We start from the raw sequence: 18,489 nt of genomic DNA, 5'->3' as shown, positions 1-18,489 counted from the left end.
TTTAGAGATTTTCAGAAATTGCTATATGGGCCTAAAGCCCATCTCAAATTTCAGCACATAACACATAGCGGTGGGTAGTGGTCGCAGCGCCGCGTCCGACATGACGAGCACGGAGTCACGGGCCAGCGAGCCCATTGACAGCAAGATGAACTAGTTGCTAGCGTCGTCGCCACAGAGAAAAGACTGTGTGAAGTAACGAATAAGAGGGCATTAAGGCAAGAGGATGACGGAGAAAAAATGCAGTGTGCGTGCCATGACAGTGTTAGTGTAGTAGGACGCGGAGGAGGAGGCCGAAAAGAACAACAATGACGATGCGCCAGTGTAGTAGGACGTGAATGAGGAAGCCGAGAGGAACGACGTCAGACGATAGCTTCAGTGTAACAGGACATGAGAGAGTAGACCGAGAGAAACAACGACCACGCGAGTGTAGCAAGACATGGGATAGAAGGTTGTTGGCGATGGCGCTAGTGCAACAACACGCGAGAGAGAATGACGATGACGACAGCGCCAGTGTAGTAGGACGCTAGCGAACGAGGAAGCCGAGAGGTGGCCGGCGGTTGATGGGTCAGATCATGGCTCGAGGAAAAAGACGGTTGAGAGGAAGACAGATAAAACTGTGGGCGGTTGTATGCAGATCAGACGGTCATGAAACAAAATGACTGTTGAACAGGTTTTTCAAGCATCTGATGATTAGACGCTCCAAACGGAATTTGGTGCAAGAGAGACGCAGGCGCAGCAAACCGGCAATTCAACGCAGTCGCGTCGCGTCGCCAAGAAGCACGATGCATGACCTAAGGCACGTATTCGTTTCCGTGTCCTCAGGAACCAGGGCACACGTTCTCTTGTGTTCATCTCGGCAATTCAGGCAATCTTGCTCTACATGGATCATCACGTTCCGAAATAGATGACCCAAATTTATACTAACTTTATACTAAAGTTAGTACAAAGTTAAGTCATCTATTTTAGAACGGAAAGAGTACATACGAAACAAGGTGTACTAGTTACTCCGAGTACAATTTACGCACACACACAAGTTCTCGCCTTATTGCTAGCTGCTACCAACACGCTGCCTCGGCTCCACAACTCACAACTCCATCAACAGTGCTTAGGTTCTCAGTAACACTTCACACAACTCACGGCAGTAGCCAGTAGGAACTCAACTCCATCAACACTTCTCGCTTGGGTCTCAGCTGAGGCTCATGTCAGAGCTCAGGAAGGCCGTCATCACATCAGGAAGAACGGCGAAGGGAGCAGGGGCCGGACGCTCCTGCGCACGTCCAAGCCCCGGAGGCGCTCCAGGTTCATCACCTCGGAGTGGTCGGCGAAGAGGTTCACCTGCGTCAGTGAATCGATGTCAGTGATCAGACCGCGAAAGACACAGCATGCAAACATTCTGCAGTTGCAGTTTCAGGGAGGGATTGAGTGAGGGAAGCGTCGTACCCGCGGGCCGTATCGTTTGACGAACCACTCGGAGGTGTTGGCACCGGACGTCTCGAACATGGTTCTCTCCAGCCCGAGCCGGCCGACGATCTTCGCGATGAGGTCCGCCCTGAGAGAGTCCGCGTGCTGGCACACGTCGTCGGCGTCGATCATGATCATATCTGCACCTGCCTCCAGGCATCTCTCGGCCCTCCTGATCAGCAGGTCAATGTCTTCGACTCTTTCTGCAAACGAACACCACAAAATGCAGGCACATAAATAAGGGAGTGCAATGTAGCCATCTTATGAAAGGAAAGAAGTTATGTTCGCAGCCTCACAGAGGAACATGACACCGACAGTATTTTTTTCAAGAACAGAGGATAAGACACCGACGATTGAGAATGACCAAGTTATGACTTGTACAACTGGAGAAATAGCACTGCATATACTATATGAGTACAGTGGAACGGTAGTGCTTCTGCTTACCTGAGCTCTGCTTCACTGGAGCTATGTAAGCCCCAAACGCCCTATCACCAGCCGCAGGGATATCAGAGCTGTCGAACTTCACTGAAAACAGGGGCTTGGCTCGCAGACCAGTGTTCTTTATGAGGCGGACTAGTCTCAGGATAGCCTCTTCAGGGAGCTTGAGAGATCCAGCGTTGAGCTCAATGGTGTCGAATCCCAACTCTTTGCATTCCTGCAACAATACATTTTATGTCACGTACAGGCTTCAGACACAATTTGTGCGCATATAACATACAACCAGGACAGTAAGATATCTATTCTACATACCTCTACATATTGCTTGAAGGAAGAGGGTCCCTGGCGCAGAAGATGCTCTGCCCAGTCACCAGTGCTCACATACATGTCATGCTTGTGCGCCAAATCAGTGATCTCTCTGATCAGTTCCTTTCCCATCAAACTATGAGATCCGCCCGAAAACTTCAGACCGTCAACAAAAGGGCCGATATTATCCAAAATTTCCTGAAATAAAATACGGCTGGCTTGAGAATCTGCTATCAGAAATGTCTAGATAGTGAAAAATAAGCAGCATTATGATTAACCGGCACAAAGATTTATTAAAGTGGGAACCCGGTAAGGAGCTATGTGTCTTTGTTCTGATAATTATCTCTGTATCTTCAGAGTTTCCTCTAAATTCAGAATGGTTCATCTTTCATTCTAAGAATGTGCGCGGCATTTCTTCCTTCAAAAGGGTGGTACAACAGGGATTCTGAAGAAATTTAACCTGCACAAAGAGGTGTTGATGGAGACATGAGGGAAAAGGTTGAGCACAAAATGCTACAGCCACATTTCCTCATTTCACCATCACATATCCACATCCCCTCTGCAGACTGCAGGCGGAATTTGTCGTATCCATCTTCATAGTGGCTCTCCCTTACATGCCAATCACACCCGCAGCTAATAGACCTAAGACGCTGGCAAATCTGAGTTGTAGCATATATGCTCTTACCAAAGTACCACTCAGCAACAACGGTCGTCCAGCCAAGTTGAACAGACTGAAACCACTAAAAATGATGTGTAAATCGAACCCGTGACCGTCGTACACTCCAACTTCTCCGCATGCCTCAGCTAATTCTGCACACCAACTTCTTCACAAACGGGGCTTCGATCTGAATTTGGTAGCGGCAAACTGCCGACTCCGAACGGGACGCGTGCACACGACACAGAGCTCGGCGGAATCGAGCTACGCGGGACTCAAATTCGCGCATCGCGAGTCGCGACCCCCAACAGCGATTGAGAAATGCATGCAGCGCTAGTAGGAAATGGGCGGGCGGGCGGACCTGGAGCGCGTGGTGGGCGGGGCGGAAGGTGTAGCAGGGGCTCCTCATCTCCGTGACCCCGTAGCGGCGCGGCTTCTCCGGCCGGTCGTCGCCGGGGCCGTGCGCCTCCAGCGACAGCGCCACCACCTCCTCTCTCCACCCCCTCATCGTCTCTCTCTCTCTCTCTCTTCTGCTGATGATGATCGGTGGACCGATAAAGAGCGGCAGGACCGACGGGAGAAGACAGGAGAAGGAGGTGGAAGCTTGCCGCTGCTTCTAGAGACACGGATGGGCCTGCCCGGTGGGCCACCATTAGATATGTGTTGTTGGGCCAGCCCGACTTATCGCTCATGTTCGAATGGGTCATTTATGATGTGCTCGGAAACAGCCCGGCTCGAACCTCAGAAGAAATGTTCTGGGAAATAGCCCAGCAGCCTAGCCAAGCTAGAAACTGCTCCAAAAAAAAAGCTCTAAGTGTTTCTCAAAAAAAAAAAAACTCGAAATCTATATCTATACGTACTATTAGAGGGAGGTGATATTCTTGATTTCGTCCCGCTTCGTTTGGTCCTGCTTCAATTAATTTCACATACGCTATTTGGTTTCGTTATACTTGCCACACGTTTTGGCCCAACGAAGAAAGCCCATCTGGCGGCGCATTAAGGCCCAGGTCCGGAGAGCTGGCAAAAAATAAAATTGCCGGCGGGAGGATTTGGTCTCATATCCTGTGAACCGGCCATGCACGGATTGTCCAACTAATGCAGCTAGAGATATGAGAGGATTTATTTTTTTTCTTCCATTGCAATGCATGGGCCTTTTTGCTAGTAATTTTTTTACAAGAAAAGGGCACAAGAAAAAAGCTCAAAGTGCATTCCCAGCTTCCTTTTCTGAATTCTCTCATAAAATAAAAGGCTTCATTTTCTAGTCTTTTTCCCTTGTCTGTTTTAAAGGTTTTGCGTCATTACTCACTTTGTGCGTTCGGTTTATTCGGTTTACATGGTTCGGTTTATACGGTTTTTTAGTTTATACGATATTAATACTTTGGTAAATACGGTATGAAATTAAAATATGGTTCGGTTTCGGTATATACCAAATTATTTCGGTATATAGCATAATAACCAAAGTTGACGCAAATTTGAAAAGGACATAATAATAATTTGCAAATTTATGACTCAAAGTACATACTCTTTTACATAGATAGTATATAACTATATATATATAAGTATATGTGCATGCATTAATTCATCTATTGATGATTATGGACGTGCTTAGCATTTTAAAAAAAGAAAAATGACTATGTTACAAGAAAAAATTATGTGCTTAGTAGGGAATTTTACACATGTACAAGAAAATGACAACTTGTATGGTTGTTCATCTCAAGAAATATAAATTTATTTTTTTCTTTGGTTTATTCGGTTAACCGTTCGGTTTTTCGGTATATACCATAAAAACCAAAGTTCAAATCGGTATGAAAAGTTCATACCATACCGAAACCAGAAACCATAAAAACCATAAAATTGGTTAAGTTCGGTTTATTTTCGGCATGGTTTTTCAGTTCAGTTTTCATATGCACAGAGTGAGTCATTACGGGGTAGGCAAGGTTGCACGCAATATACCGTTGACACCAGAGATCCTGTGGTGTTTCGGTCCCGAGCATTGTCGGTTTCCGACCCTGCGGAATGTGTCCTGCGCTTCTGCCAAACTTAGGGTGCACGCAATGTTTGGCGAAACAAAAGCTGCACCGCAGGCTCGGAAATAGCCCAGCCTTTCGGCCGAAAAAAACAAGCTCAAAATGTTTCTAAAAAAACTCGAAGTAAATTTTTTTACAGGAAAAATGCCACAAGAAACAAGCTTCAAGTGCATTTCCAGCTTTCTTTTCTGAATTTTCTCAAAAAAATAAAAGGCTTCATTTTCTGAATTTTTTTTCTCCTTATCTGTTTTAAAGATTTTGTGTCCTTGCGGGGCAGGCAAGGTTGCGCGGAATAGAAATCACAAGGCTCGCCATAGTTTTAACCTTGACAACAGAGAGCCTTTAAACAAAAACAAAAAAACCTTGACACCACAGAGCCTGTGGTGTTTCGGTCCCAAGCATTGTCGGATTATGTCCTGCGCTTCTGCGAAACTTAGGATGCACGCAATGTTGGGCGAAACAAAAGCCACACGGCCTATATATACTTGTGCTCTGAAAACACCATAGCTCCACAATAGGCCACAAGGCTTCCTGCAAATTCTAAGCCTGTTGGAAAAATACACATGTCCAGCAACAAAATCCAAGTCAAACGCCATTGAGAAAAGAAATAGGCTACCACACGCTCAGTGTTAGCGGCCCAGCAAAAGCCTAGTGTAGCAACAATAAAACTATATATAAAAAACTAAATCTCTGTCAGCAATGCAGAAAAACAAGTTCTTTCTTCTTTCCTTTTCTTTTCTTTTGGCAAACATCAATGCAGAAAAACAAGTTGATGAGTGTTCAGGTACTCGAGCAAAATTCAATGTTGGTTCTTGCAACAGGAAAGGGTAAAATTGCTTTGTAAATTTGTACAAGGTGGCAATTGAATTCACTTCAGTAAACTAAAACTTTTGAATACGACGAGATCATCACATGTTCCAGCTGGAGAGAGATGATGACTATTGCAGCATTCAGTCCCGGGCTCCCCACCGGGGCTGCTGAGGATCACTAGCAAAACTTCAGCCTGATAGCGTAACTTGAAAATTGCAGAGAACTCTCCTAACTAGAAAAGCATAAGGGGCCTATCCTACAGGTTGCCCTTCCTAAGCATCTAAGAATGCTCACACACACACACACACACACACACACACACACACACACACACACACACACACACACACACACATCAGCAATCAAACATCTTGTGCTTCTGTATATAGTAATAACTAAAAAGACAAATTCTTCATGCAAAAGCCTTTATAAGCATAGGGGCCCAGCCTACAGGTGCTAAATGAAGCCTTTGTAAGCATCAAGCAAATGATATATGCACACACATTAAAAAAAACAGATCAGCAATTAAACATCTCCTGCTTTTTCCATGTACTAACTGAAAAGGCAATTAAGTTTTCAACACAAGGATGTGTTCCTAGTACAGCTTAGGCAGAGCCAAACCACGAACGATTCCACAGGATAAGACCGTAGGACTTTTGGCAGATGGGGTTACCACTTACCAGCTGTCACCAGTTACAACTTTCAGCAGTGATGTTTTTGCATCCCTCCCCATCAGAAATTTTCCACACTGTTTTTGCATCCAAAAGCATCTCTTGCAGCGTTAACAGTGGCAACTTCATAAGTTACTTGAATTGCAGAGGAACCTTAGGCTAGAAAATTGAGCAGGTCTATGCGGAACATGATGCGATCTTCAGGAATCAATATTGTCTTAAAAACAAGGACAAGAGACTAAGAACAGTGCAATCTTCAGGCATCAACCCTGTCTATGGCTGTTCGAAGGGGTCAGCCACTGACAAATCATGGATATGCTTTCGGAGATGATTCACAGTATTGCGATGTCTATTCATGAATTCAAATTGAGCATCTCGAGAAGCTCTGTCTTCTACTCGTAGCAGCCTGTGTTGATAAGCCAGCGATACACTGTTGTAGGCACCATAAAATCCTTCAAATTCAATTTTGTTTAGCACTTTTGCATTCAAAACAAAGCTCAAGCTGTTTATCATGGCCTAGGAATGTTTCAAACACCACTGTTTTGAGATGGGTTTGAAGGCATTCAATTGGATGTAGTCGGTCATACTGAGGCTCAATTTTCTTATCCATCTCTTTGTGTTTGTGGAACTACAAAATGGATAATAAGAATTTGTCAAGCGTCTCTGTGTTAAAGCGGTTACAAACAATACGTCAATCAAATCAGAAGTTTTAAAGCAAGCAAAATGAGCACTCACAATGACATAGAGCTTCTCAAGACAGGGGAACCTCCTAAGGATATTAAGAACTCCGTCCAATTCATATCCAGAACACCTGAGAGACAAAATCTTCACGGTGTGCACCGAGTTTGCCAAGCCGGCTGAACTTATTCCCTGAAGAAAACAAACAATGAACATGAAAAAAATAATTACCTCCGTGTAGCAATGCCAAATGCAAGGTTTGAGGATGATGATGATACCTGTGAGACTAGGAGCTTCGAGACGACAGGTAACAAAGGGCCCAATACCTCCAGTTTAGGCGCACAAATTACCCGGATGGTACCACAATCATCTCGGCCACCAAAAGGCATTAGTAACCTCACAAGGTGAGGCGCATCCTCGATGACAAGCTCTACTTTACCAGTGGTGTCACGGAAGCAGATACTCCTAAGAGTCGGGGAGCGAACTTGGAGGCAACGAGCACCACGAACTTCGGTCAAGTGTAAGCTCTTCAAGGCACGGCAAGCAGAGAGCAGTCCGCGGAAGACGTCCGCTGAGATGGAAACGGAGATCAAGGAGAGAAGCTCGAGGAGGTCGAAGCCCATGGACGGCACCATCTCTCGGGGCAAATCACAGTAGCCGATCTTGGCAACGAGGAGGGTAGGTGCAGAGCGGAAGGCGGATGGCGGCAGCGAAATTCTTGCCAGAATAAGTTCTTGTAAGTATTTTTCACCGTGGACCTTGTAGCCGACTTCGAGCACCTCAAGGTTGGCGAGGGCCCGGGAGCGGAACCAGCTCTCCGCCTGGTCGTGGAGGTCGCCGGGGCGGAGGCCGTGGAAGCAGAATCGGCGGGCGGGACCAGGATGCTGCGAGATTACCTTGGGGACGACATCGGGGGAGACGGAGGAGGTGCGGACGGGGACGCCGGGGCCGGGGTAAGGGGTGCGGACCTCGAGGTTGAGAGGCGCGGCGCTCCACAGGGGGCGCCATCGGCGGGAGAAGACCTGCGTCCGGCCGCCGTCCTTGGTGGGGAGGAGGGAGATGATGGTGCAGAGGACGGCGTCGGGGACCCTGCTGATGAAATCGGCGGCGCTCTCGTGGCAGTCGCCCCTCCGTGCCGTCTTCGCTGCGGGTGCCGCTGGCGCTACGGCGGCCTCCATGGCCGGCGGCTAGCGGGACGGCAGATTTGGCCGCAATGCTCCACTTGCACGGATGGGGAAATGGGGGACGGAATGGGGAGGTCGGGAGTGAATTGGGATGGACAGGGCAGCTAGGGTTCGCCAGATCTTGATGGTAATTCACGTAATTTATGAATTTCTAGGAGACGAGAAATGGTAATCTCGGTTAAAAAAAATCAATCAACTTTGAAAAATTATATGTATCAATCCATGTATCATCTATGAGAGTACTTAATTAATATAAAGATCTAAAGTCCTATATGTATCTCTACTCTTATAAAAAGCTGAGTTGGTAGTAATGGTGTGCCTGCCATCCTTCATTTACAACCATTCGATTTATATCCAACGCATCTGAGACAAACTATATCAGTTTTGCAAAAAGACCCCCACACTCCACACCTCATTTGTAGATACCCCTGCCTCTCACGTTTAGCCATCTCTCCCTCTCACTTCATCTAGCCATCTCAGAAAAAAAAATAAGAAGGATCTGGAGAGGTCGCTGCTCTCGGCACCATCTGCCCCCAACGCCTCTGATGCCTTCTCTCAGGCCGTATTGCCGACCACCACCACGACCCCATCCTCCTTGCCATCTCCTCCGCCCCCTTCCAAGTCATCCCGAGTTACATTCATGGTAGTCTTTAAAAAACAAACAAGATTGATACTCAAAAAATAATTCTTCAAGATCATTTTTCGCAAAGCACAACAAGTGTTATTTCTTCATGAAGTTTTGGATGCAGGTTGAACACTTGAACGCTTTTGTTTGCAAAAGATATATATGTTTTATCTATTTTGCCTACATTTACTATTCACCCGGATGCTTGTGAGCTCTAGAGAAGAATGAATATCCGAAGAAACATATCGATATTTGTTACACATGAGATGACCCCACATATTTTGTCAAATAAACAACTCCCGGATCAATGGATTTCGGTGCTCCGTGCAATGCACGGGCATCTTACTAGTCAAGAAAACATCCAAGTTTTTCTCTTCCTCACGTTGACATTGTCGCCGGTCCACCCCATCTGCGATGGCTTTTGGGCTATGGAGGGTGGAGAATCTCGACCTCCCGCCAGCGGGAGGGACCCTGTTCTCGTTCTTATTAGGGTTCGATGTCCACGTTGTTGCGGGAATATTTTGCAGTATTTTAGTGAGATTTTGGTTATATGGAATATGAATATTTGAAATAATAGTTTTTAAAATTATATAAGAATTATATCTAATACCATAATAGAATGAAATTTTACATGCATGCATGTTTGCATGTTGAAGTGGATTTTTAATATGCATAGTTGCATGTTGAGGTGGGCCTTTTCTATGCAAGTTGAATGATGAGGTGGTATGCTTGCATGTTGAGAGAAGTATGTTAGTGGGGGCTAGCTATTTAGATATAGAAGATAATGTCTCCCACGTTCTATCCTCGTCCCGATTATGTGGCTAGCGTCGTCGGAAGTTGTGTGGAGGTGTGTCTCCGTCGCATATCGCGGGATTCGGTCAGTCCTGGTCTTCAGTTGATCTATTTGGATTCGGTCTTCGTTCGTCTTGATTTAGGTGTTGTAGGTTTGATACTTTCGATATACGCCTTTTTTCAACGGTGATGGTTGCTACTCTAGTGCGCCGGTCTTACGGGGCCTTAGCACGATGACTTCCCGACTGTCTACTACAATAAGAATGCTCGGTTCTGATGAGGGAGGGGCGATAACGGCGGGACGCCTTCGACTCGCTTCAGTGCTTGTAATCGTTGCTAGGTGGTCTACGGATCTGAATGTAATTTTTATTATTTCTGGTGTTTGTTGTATTCTCATAATTGAGGATGAATAGATCAGATATTTTTTCCGCAAAAAAAGGAGGGGCAGTGACGGTGGCGTGTCTTCGGCTCAATCCAGTGATTGTAATCGTCACACGGTGATCCACGGACATGGTTGTAATTTTTTATTACCTCTGATCGTTTTTATACTATCATGATTTGAGATGAATAGATTGGAAATTTCTAAAAAATGTCATATATGCATCGCAAACCAATTTGTATGGATTATTGCGCGCGATCGACCGATAAAGAGCACGACGAGAAAAGAGAAGAAGATATAAGCTTGCCGCTGCTTCTAGACAGATGGGACTGCTTGAAGCAACCGGAGGTCGTCGGCCTCCTTGAACGCCATCAGGCAGACAACGCACTCCAGCACACCCCTGCCGATCTTGTGCCACCATCGCCGGGTCCAGCCCGTGCGTTCCCCTCCTGGACGCCCCGGCCCGGTCGCGGCGGCGTTGGCCCCTTGCGGCGCGGCGTTCTCGGTGAGGAGGCACTGGTTGATGTAGCTGCAGAAGAAGAGCAGGAAGAAGAAGGCGCTGATGGCCACGGTGATGACCGTCCACATGGTGCGCCCGAACGACGTGGGCCTCGGCGCTGCCACCGCCGCCCCGGACTGCGGTACCAGCGACGGCGGCAAAGACTGCGCCATGCCGGCGCCGGCGCCCGCGCCAAGGAGGCAAAGAAAGGACGAGGAGGTGTGGACGCACGCTGGCCCGTCGCGTGGTGCACCGGCTGGAGGCCTACCCCTACGTCGCGTGGCCTCCCTCACGCTCTACGGCTCCCCCGGGTTGTACCCCATCGGCATCTAGGTGCACACGTCGGCGCATCCGGGAAAAATTATCATCCCCAATGCAAAAATTATGCCGGGGCAACCCAGAAGGCCGAAAAAACGCGTCCTGGAGGCACAACGTCTGAAGATGCTCTAACTCATCTTATCTTTGGTATGTGTATAATGTTACCCATAGTATGAGTAACCACATATGTTACTCAAATCATCTCTCTCCTCATTAAATCATTGCCACATAAACAAAATTGATGAATCAACTCTATGTTACTAGAGAAGTTACTCCCACTATGAGCAGTGTAAACGCCCGGGCAAGCCGTCCGGTCACTGACCGATCATAAAAACCCGACCCGTTCGAAGCTCTCAAACGAGACTCAAACGTCCGGATTAACCAACACCCATCATATCCGTCTCAAATGTAGGGCCGATATGAGGTGGCCCGGGCATGCCCGGGCGCGTCCGCCACGTCAGCCCGACCCACCGCCGACCCACCCTGATCCTACAAAAAAAAATCGTCCGGCAGAAACCCTAGCTCACTCCGCTCCCCTCCCCGGCGCTCTCATTTTCCCAATCCGCCAAATCTCTGGCGCCGGTGAGCATGTCCAGCACCGGCAGCCACTCCGATGGTAGCTCTGGAGACGAGGAGGAGCTAGCGCTCCGCATCGCGCTCGAGCGCTCGCGGGTCGATACGGGCGGCAGCTCCAGGTCTGATGCTACGCCACCTGTCGCCCGTCACCGCAATGCTGACCCTAACGCCGGCCCTTCCCACCCCACGCGCGGATCAGCGAGGCCTGCCTGGTCTGCTCCTCTCACTCGACAGCCTCCTCCACCTCCAGCCGCTACTCCGTGTGGGCAGCGCTGGGTTCTAGTGCCCGCTTCGCCACAGCCGCGGATGCGGACTCCGGAGTCGGAGGCACGTGCCGCCCGCCGTGAGAGGCAAAGGGCAAGGGAGATTGCGGGCGGGTCCAACGCGTCTGCGTAGTCTGCTCGCTGCCGCCGGATGCCCGGCGAGGACGGCCGTCTCCTTGAGTGGGTGCGCCGCCGGTCACTGACTGAGGCGGAGACGAAGGCCCAACGGCTCTGGAGGATCAACACCAAGCAGCTCCGGCTCACATTGAGCAATCCGAGCAGGAGGCAGCGGCAGAGGTGGCAAAGGTGGCCAAGCTCAAGGGCAAGCAAGACCGCGTCGTCTGGCGCTTGCAACGCTACATCGTCATCTTTAATTCCTCCTTCGACGACGGGTCCGACAGCTTCGACGCGGACCCACCTCCTGTCGCGAACTCCTACAGTTGCGCCGACGACCGGAAGGGCAAAGGGTCGGCGAGGAAGTGATGAACATCTGTCTTAATTTCAAGTTTTTACATGTAGTTTAAACTTGTCCGCCATATTATATGTATTATGTGAACTTTGACTATCTTTTGAAGATCTGGTTGTGATCTTTTGATGAACCGGTTGTGCATTTGTATGTCCGCTCATGATCTACGTAGTTTTTATCTACGTTGCATGGTTTAGTATGAATATAGGGGACGGAATATGAGATACACAGGTGTGGAGGCGCGGATATAGGGAGTGCCTGGTCAGTGTCCGCGGGCACGCCCAGGCGCGTCCGCGTACGTATAGGGAGGCGGATTTGCCAAGTCCGACTATATGTGTGGTGTCATACAACACTTCATTTATCAGGTTCTTAAAAAAAATACAACATTTCATTTATCAGATTGTAAACTCATCTTGTCTTGGTATGTGTGATGTTACTCATAACATGAGTAACTATATATGTTACTCAAATCATCTTTCCCTTTATTAAATCATTGCCATATAAACAATTTTGATGAGTTGGACTCTATGTTACTATGGAAATTACTCCCAGAGTGGGCAGTCTAAACGTCACCAAAGAGCTCGTGGTTTCGACACCGAAGAGCCTGTGACGTTTCGGCTCCAAGTCAAGGCGGTTTCCGACCGTGCGGATTGTGTCCTGCACTTTTGCCTAACACCACATTTTTTTCACCCTATATACTTGCTCTGAAAACACCATAGCTCCACAGTAGGTCACAAGGCTTCCTGCAAATCCTTTCAGCCTGTGGGAAAGATCGCATGTCCAGCAGCAAAATCCCACGCTCAGTGAGAGGTCCACCAAAAGCCTAGTGTTGCAACAATAAAACTATAAAAACTAAATCTCTCTCTCAGCAATGCAGAAAAAACAAGTTTTTCTTTTCTTTTGGCAAACAACAAATGCAGAAAAACAAGTTGATGTGCCTCGAGCGGTACACACGATGACATGAGGATAACCGTCTGCCAAAACCAACATTATCTTCAGGTGCTTAAGCCCAATCCAATGCTGTTTCTGTCAACGAAGCTAGAGACGTTGGCTCCAGGAGTCATGAACCTCGGGGGTCCATTCTTGGAGATGGTGAAACCATTGGGGTATTGCCCCAATGGAGCGGGAGCCGGAGGCGGGAAACTTGTGGAGATTACCGGGTCTGAAGCCGGTGTCACTGCCGCGAGTGGAATCATGTGTGTTTGCGGCAGCCTCGCTAATGAGGTTGGTGAGTGGGGTCGTGCCTCGTGCCGAAGAGCTATTGTTTGGAGGGCCACTTGGTGTTATCATCAAGACCTGCTCCAAAGTGATAGCTTCTGGGACGCCCTCGCCGTTAGTTGCTGGTGCCAAGTTTACCTAGCTATCTCCAGACTCGGTGATGGAGATGACGCCTGCCTCCTCGTCTTCTATTTTTGAGGCTAGCAGCGCTGAGGCTGCAATTCAGGGTGTACCAATTCAGGATGAAGAACTATGATATGGTCAATGAAGCAATTGTTGCATACCATAGAGACCAGGTGTTACGTTGAGGTGGGGCGGTGGCTCACTATTAGGTTGATGCAGTGGTCCGATCTCAAGGCGAACGCGGAGGGCCTCGAGCACTCGGTCTATTGGTGCCAGATCGTCACCTTCCGAATAGGAGGTCAGCGGTGAAGATGTTGTGGACCTCGAGGAGATCGTTGATGCAATCTGTTTGGGTGGCGAGACGCCCACGCGAAGGTCATCATGGCGGTTGATGACGAACGCCACTATGCCAGTGCACCAAAGAAGACGATGCAGGGTAGGGAGGCCGATGGGTTGATGTCGGCTCGGCCCGCCCAGCCCATGGTGAAGTTGAAGGAGCCTAAGGTGAGGCTTTTCTCCTGGTGGGAGGCTGTCGGAAGCGAGGGGAGATCTGATCTGGATTCGGTCTCCGGCCAGCGCATCCCATGCCTCGCGCGTGAATTGACGATACATAGAACCGCCAGCACCCTCTGTAAAGTGGCCAGCACAGACGGATGTACCAAGGTCACACGAGGAAGTTACCCAGGTTCAGGCCACCTTAGAGGGGTAGCACCCTACATCCGCTTCTGGTTTGTATCCATGGTGAAGTACCTCATGCGAGGGGTACAACGGGGATGATATATAACTAATGAGAGCATGTTTCTACAGGAGTAGATGGGATGGCTAGCCATAGTCCTTACTTTATATAGGTGATAGGGGTAAGGTTTTACAGAAGATGGAACTGATCTGATCGCTGCCATCTTGGCTTGTACGCCAAGATGATCTCTTGATTTTTAACCGGGCTCTGCGGCTCTCTCATGTAGTCATCTTTTGCCAGGGATCTAAGGCAAGCCTGCCAAGCTCCCCACCGAGAGGCCATCTGTCAGGACCCCGATTTCAAGTCACATCGATCTAGCCGGTAACACCTCATATCACATTGCGGCCTCACGCACGGTATCCCACGGGTGTCACCTTACCATGGTCCGGGACTATTTGCGCCTTTTGGCACACGTATATGATAGTGTCGCTAGCATCCATATGACAGAGAACCCGGGCCGACATGGCTAGTCGTGAACCCAAAGCGGCACAGACCTATGGAGACAGGCATACATGAATCACATCGAACATGTCGGTCATCAGCGAGTGAATTCGGGCTGTAGCACTGGGCTAACAGGACTCCGGGGAAACCGGGCTGTAGCAGGCTAGGCAGGACTCCGGATGTCACCGCGTGACATTTCCCTGAAGGGACAGACATAGGAACGAAGTGAAACACATGCCGACCAGTCAAGTGTCCTGAGCAGTAGTGTTGGGCTAGCAGGACTCCGGTGAACCGGGCTGTAGCGGACTACTATGGCTCGAGGAACACCCGACTACATTTCCCCATAAGAAAAGTTGCCAAGGATAAACAACTAGATTGTCGGATCCCACTCATACCAAGCATTTCAATCATACACACAATATGCCCGATATGAGTACATACAACATGACATCACAACAAAACTCTACAGCTCAAGTACTTTATTTAAAAAGGCTCCAAGGAGCCATACATAACATATTCATATAGGTAGGGGTCACACGACCCGACACTCAAATCATACAATCATACAAGCATATGCGGAAGCAACTAGTCTGAGTACAGACACTAGAAAGAAAGAAGGCTTCTCGAAGCCTGTCTATCTACATAGGGCCCTCCATGGCCAGGATTACCACCTGGGTGGCTAGTCACTCGTCGACATTAAGGTCTACGTAGAACCCATCGGAGGGGGCGGTGTTGTCGTCTGAAAACAGTAATTAAGCAAACATGAGTACAAGGGTACTCAGCAAGTCTTACAACAGAACCTATTATACATGCTCATTCTCAAGAAGGTGGTGGGGCTATTGCAGCAAGCCAGCTTTGACTCTTGGCTAAGCTATCCACTACGAGTCCACTACTCACCAGCACAACACCCCACTGGGGATCCTCCCTCGTTATCCTACGAGAGGGCCATCCTCGGTACTCACACTTATCTTGAGTCTTTTAGTAGTAATCATTAACTTGTCTATGAACTGTATAGGCAACCAAGTAGTCCTTTACCGCGGACGCGGCTATTCGAATAGTTTTATACCCTGCAGGGGTGTACTTCGTCATACACGCTTTCACCACTTACCGCCGTTTACACGACATGTACTCGGCAACCTTCAAGCGGAAGCCCAACGAGGGTGTCGGCCACGGCCTACCTAAACACTCAAGTCTCTAATCCAGGTTTATCGCCTATCCAGGTTCCATCCACAGGGAGTCCAGCCTAGGTTTCCACATACGGCCCCGAACGATGTGAACAGGGTTCCCGAGACACCAAACGGGTGACTCGGTACACCGTGCCACGGTGTATCTACCGCAACATAGCCCACCCCTAGGGTCAGCGCTACGCACGGCCGCCAACACATAACCTACAAACACCAGAAACTAATTGCAACTCCTGGACATAGTACTAGGGTGATTAAGAAGCCGAGAGGGTCAATTAAGGATCCCAATGCATGGTAGTATATGATTCTTAAAATCACACATACATATCTCAGTTCTTAGGGACGGCCTCAATGAAACAACCCACCATGTACTCCTACATGGCCTCTCATCGATACCTTTACCAAAACATGTTCAACACATCCCTCACATTACCGACTTAATCATTTCACTCTAGCCCATCACCCAGATGAACCAGACCTGACACAACTCTAAGCATAGCAGGCGTAGCAAGGTAGGAATCACATACATGGCTCAATCAACTCCTACACATGCTAGTGGGTTTCATCTAGTTACTGTGGCAATGACAGGTCATGCAGAGGATAAGGGTTCAACTATCGTAGCACACAGCTGTTTTGAATCGCGTTGTCTTAATGCAGTAAGCAAGAGCAGAAGCGAGAACATGGGTTTGTATCGGAATGATCAATGGATTGCTTGCCTGATGTAGTGGTAGTAGGGTACTGCCCTTCAGACGGATACTCGGGGTTATCCTCGGAGGCATAACCTACCACGAAAGACACACCCAAACATAATCAACACATGACAATATGCAACAATATGATGCATGCTATGACATGGCAAAAATGAATGTGTCTTGGCCTAATGCAAGCTAAAACAGGAAGGAATGAACTCATTTGAATCAAATATTCAAATGTTAGCTCATTTAACATAGCCTTATTAGTGCATTATCTTATTTTGCTTAAACAGTAAGGTTAACTTGTTTTGTCATGCATGAAACCATTACAGATGGATAGATTGAATTTTTCTGATCATTTTTCATATATAAATTGTTTGATTTGGAGCTATGGTTGATTTTCTATGATTTTTAGAAGTTTTGGCTATTTTCTGGAATTTCCTATATAAGAATAATTCCAGTAATTGAATTAATGCGTCAGCATGACATAGGTGTGACGTCAGCGGTCAACTGGGTCGGCCAGGTCAAACCTGACTGGTGGGCCCTGTCTGTCAGTGACTCAGCTAACTAACAGGATTAAATTAACACTAATTAACTGTCAGTGGGGCCTGGGCCCACATGTCAGTGACTAAACTAATTAAAATTAGTTAGTATTAATCCTAAACTAAATAACAGGCCAGCCCCACCTGTCATAGGCTCAGGGGGAGGTCAACCTGGGCCCCACGGGGTCAAACAGGGTCAACTCGCCGGCGAGGCCAGACGCGACGGAGCAGCGCGGGTTTTGCACTCCGGCGACCAAAAGGACGGCGGAGACCATCTACGTGATGCAGGGAGGGAGCCGCGTCGAGTGGTGGCAGTGGGTGGAGCTTGGGTGGCCGGACACGTCACCGGCGACGAGTTTGGCGGCGGCCGGAGCTCGTGTAAGGTTGAACTAGTCGCTAGGGTGCACGGGGAGGCGCGTGGTTTGGTGCGTTGAGCTCCTGGGGGTGCGGTAGGGCTAGTGGACAGGGTGGCATGGCCATTGGGTGGCCGGAGCCTCGTCGGCGACGAGCTCCGTGGCGGTGCGTGCGGGTGAGCTACGTGCGGTCACTACGGGGCTCGAGAGAGGGAACGAAGAGGGTGGGGAGGTGGCTAAGCTCACGGGGGTCACGTCGAGGCAGTCGGCGAGGTCGGGGACGAGCTGATGCGGCGGGGACGGCGAAGGGGATCTCCGGTGGCCGGAGTTGAAGACGAGCTCGGTGCAGCGTCTCCGGGGCGAGCGAGCGCTCGGGGCTCGGCCTACTCGATGTAATCGACGACGGCGGAGCTCGTGGACACGATGGCGCGGCGCGAGGACGACGGAGGGCGCGGCTACGACGACAGTGTGGCGACAGGGGCGTCGGCCATGGTGGGGAACGGCGAGGGAGAGAGACAGGGGGGAATGGCGTGTCCAGTGGTTTCAGTGCGCGACGTGGAGGCGTCCAGACGTCCAGGGGCGCGGGCGGCAAGCAGGTGGCGCCGTGGAGAGCTCAGGCACGCCGGCGTCACCTCCCTGCCTGCCTGGCGGGGAAGAAGCAGCTGGCTGGCGCGGACCTGCACAGTGCTAGGCCGCCAGGTGGGCCGGCTGGTGGGCTAGGTGGGCTGCGCCAGGTAAGTTCCTCTCTCTCTCTTTCTTTCTGTTTTTTATATTTATTCTATTATTTCTGTAACTTCAGGGCTTTATTAAAATGCCAGGGCATTTCCAAAAATCATAAAATTAATCATGGCTATTGCTTAGAATATATCCAACAGCAAACATTTCAGTTTATGATTATTTGAGCATTTAAAATATTTTATAGCATTTAAATGCCCAAATGCAAATACTATAAGAATTAATCAATGACCTTAAGATGTCCTAGAAAAATGTGCACCATTTTTGTCAAAGGTTTTAACCCAAAACAAAAACGGTGGGCTTTTTAGAAGGGCATT

The 18,489-nt window shown here is 48.8% G+C and overlaps 2 protein-coding genes across 2 annotated transcripts; both read right to left on the bottom strand.

Moving 5' to 3' along the window:
- Positions 1-851: 851 nt before the first annotated feature.
- LOC119328393 (protein HEAT-STRESS-ASSOCIATED 32-like) lies at positions 852-3,411 on the bottom strand. Its single transcript, XM_037601381.1, has 5 exons — positions 3,222-3,411; positions 2,212-2,403; positions 1,906-2,116; positions 1,441-1,664; positions 852-1,335 (listed from the first exon to the last, which is right to left on the bottom strand). Exons 1-5 carry the CDS (start codon positions 3,366-3,368, stop codon positions 1,225-1,227), a joined length of 885 nt encoding a protein of 294 aa, XP_037457278.1. The 5' UTR covers positions 3,369-3,411; the 3' UTR covers positions 852-1,224.
- Positions 3,412-6,217: 2,806 nt separating this feature from the next.
- Positions 6,218-8,349, bottom strand: LOC119328392 (putative F-box protein At1g67390). Its single transcript, XM_037601380.1, has 3 exons — positions 7,325-8,349; positions 7,104-7,238; positions 6,218-6,996 (listed from the first exon to the last, which is right to left on the bottom strand). The coding sequence occupies exons 1-3, from the start codon at positions 8,222-8,224 to the stop codon at positions 6,829-6,831; spliced, it is 1,203 nt and encodes a 400-aa protein (XP_037457277.1). The 5' UTR covers positions 8,225-8,349; the 3' UTR covers positions 6,218-6,828.
- Positions 8,350-18,489: the final 10,140 nt, after the last annotated feature.

This window comes from Triticum dicoccoides, chromosome 7A (genome assembly GCF_002162155.2).
Source record: "Triticum dicoccoides isolate Atlit2015 ecotype Zavitan chromosome 7A, WEW_v2.0, whole genome shotgun sequence".
In the NCBI taxonomy this organism is placed as follows: Eukaryota; Viridiplantae; Streptophyta; class Magnoliopsida; order Poales; family Poaceae; genus Triticum; species Triticum dicoccoides.
This window is presented reverse-complemented; position numbering and strand designations above follow the sequence as displayed.

Bases quoted from the DNA above. Each gene is read 5' to 3' on its own strand.
- LOC119328392 (XM_037601380.1), bottom strand. From the start codon at position 8,224: ATGGAGGCCGCCGTAGCGCCAGCGGCACCCGCAGCGAAGACGGCACGG. The intron at 7,239-7,324 runs GTATCATCATCA...TGTTTTCTTCAG, and splicing joins CGAAGCTCCTAGTCTCACAG to GGAATAAGTTCAGCCGGCTT. The intron at 6,997-7,103 runs GTGAGTGCTCAT...TCCATTTTGTAG, and splicing joins TTGAGAAGCTCTATGTCATT to TTCCACAAACACAAAGAGAT.
- LOC119328393 (XM_037601381.1), bottom strand. From the start codon at position 3,368: ATGAGGGGGTGGAGAGAGGAGGTGGTGGCGCTGTCGCTGGAGGCGCAC. The intron at 2,117-2,211 runs GTATGTAGAATA...GTATTGTTGCAG, and splicing joins CCTTCAAGCAATATGTAGAG to GAATGCAAAGAGTTGGGATT. The intron at 1,336-1,440 runs GTACGACGCTTC...TCACTGACGCAG, and splicing joins TCAAACGATACGGCCCGCGG to GTGAACCTCTTCGCCGACCA.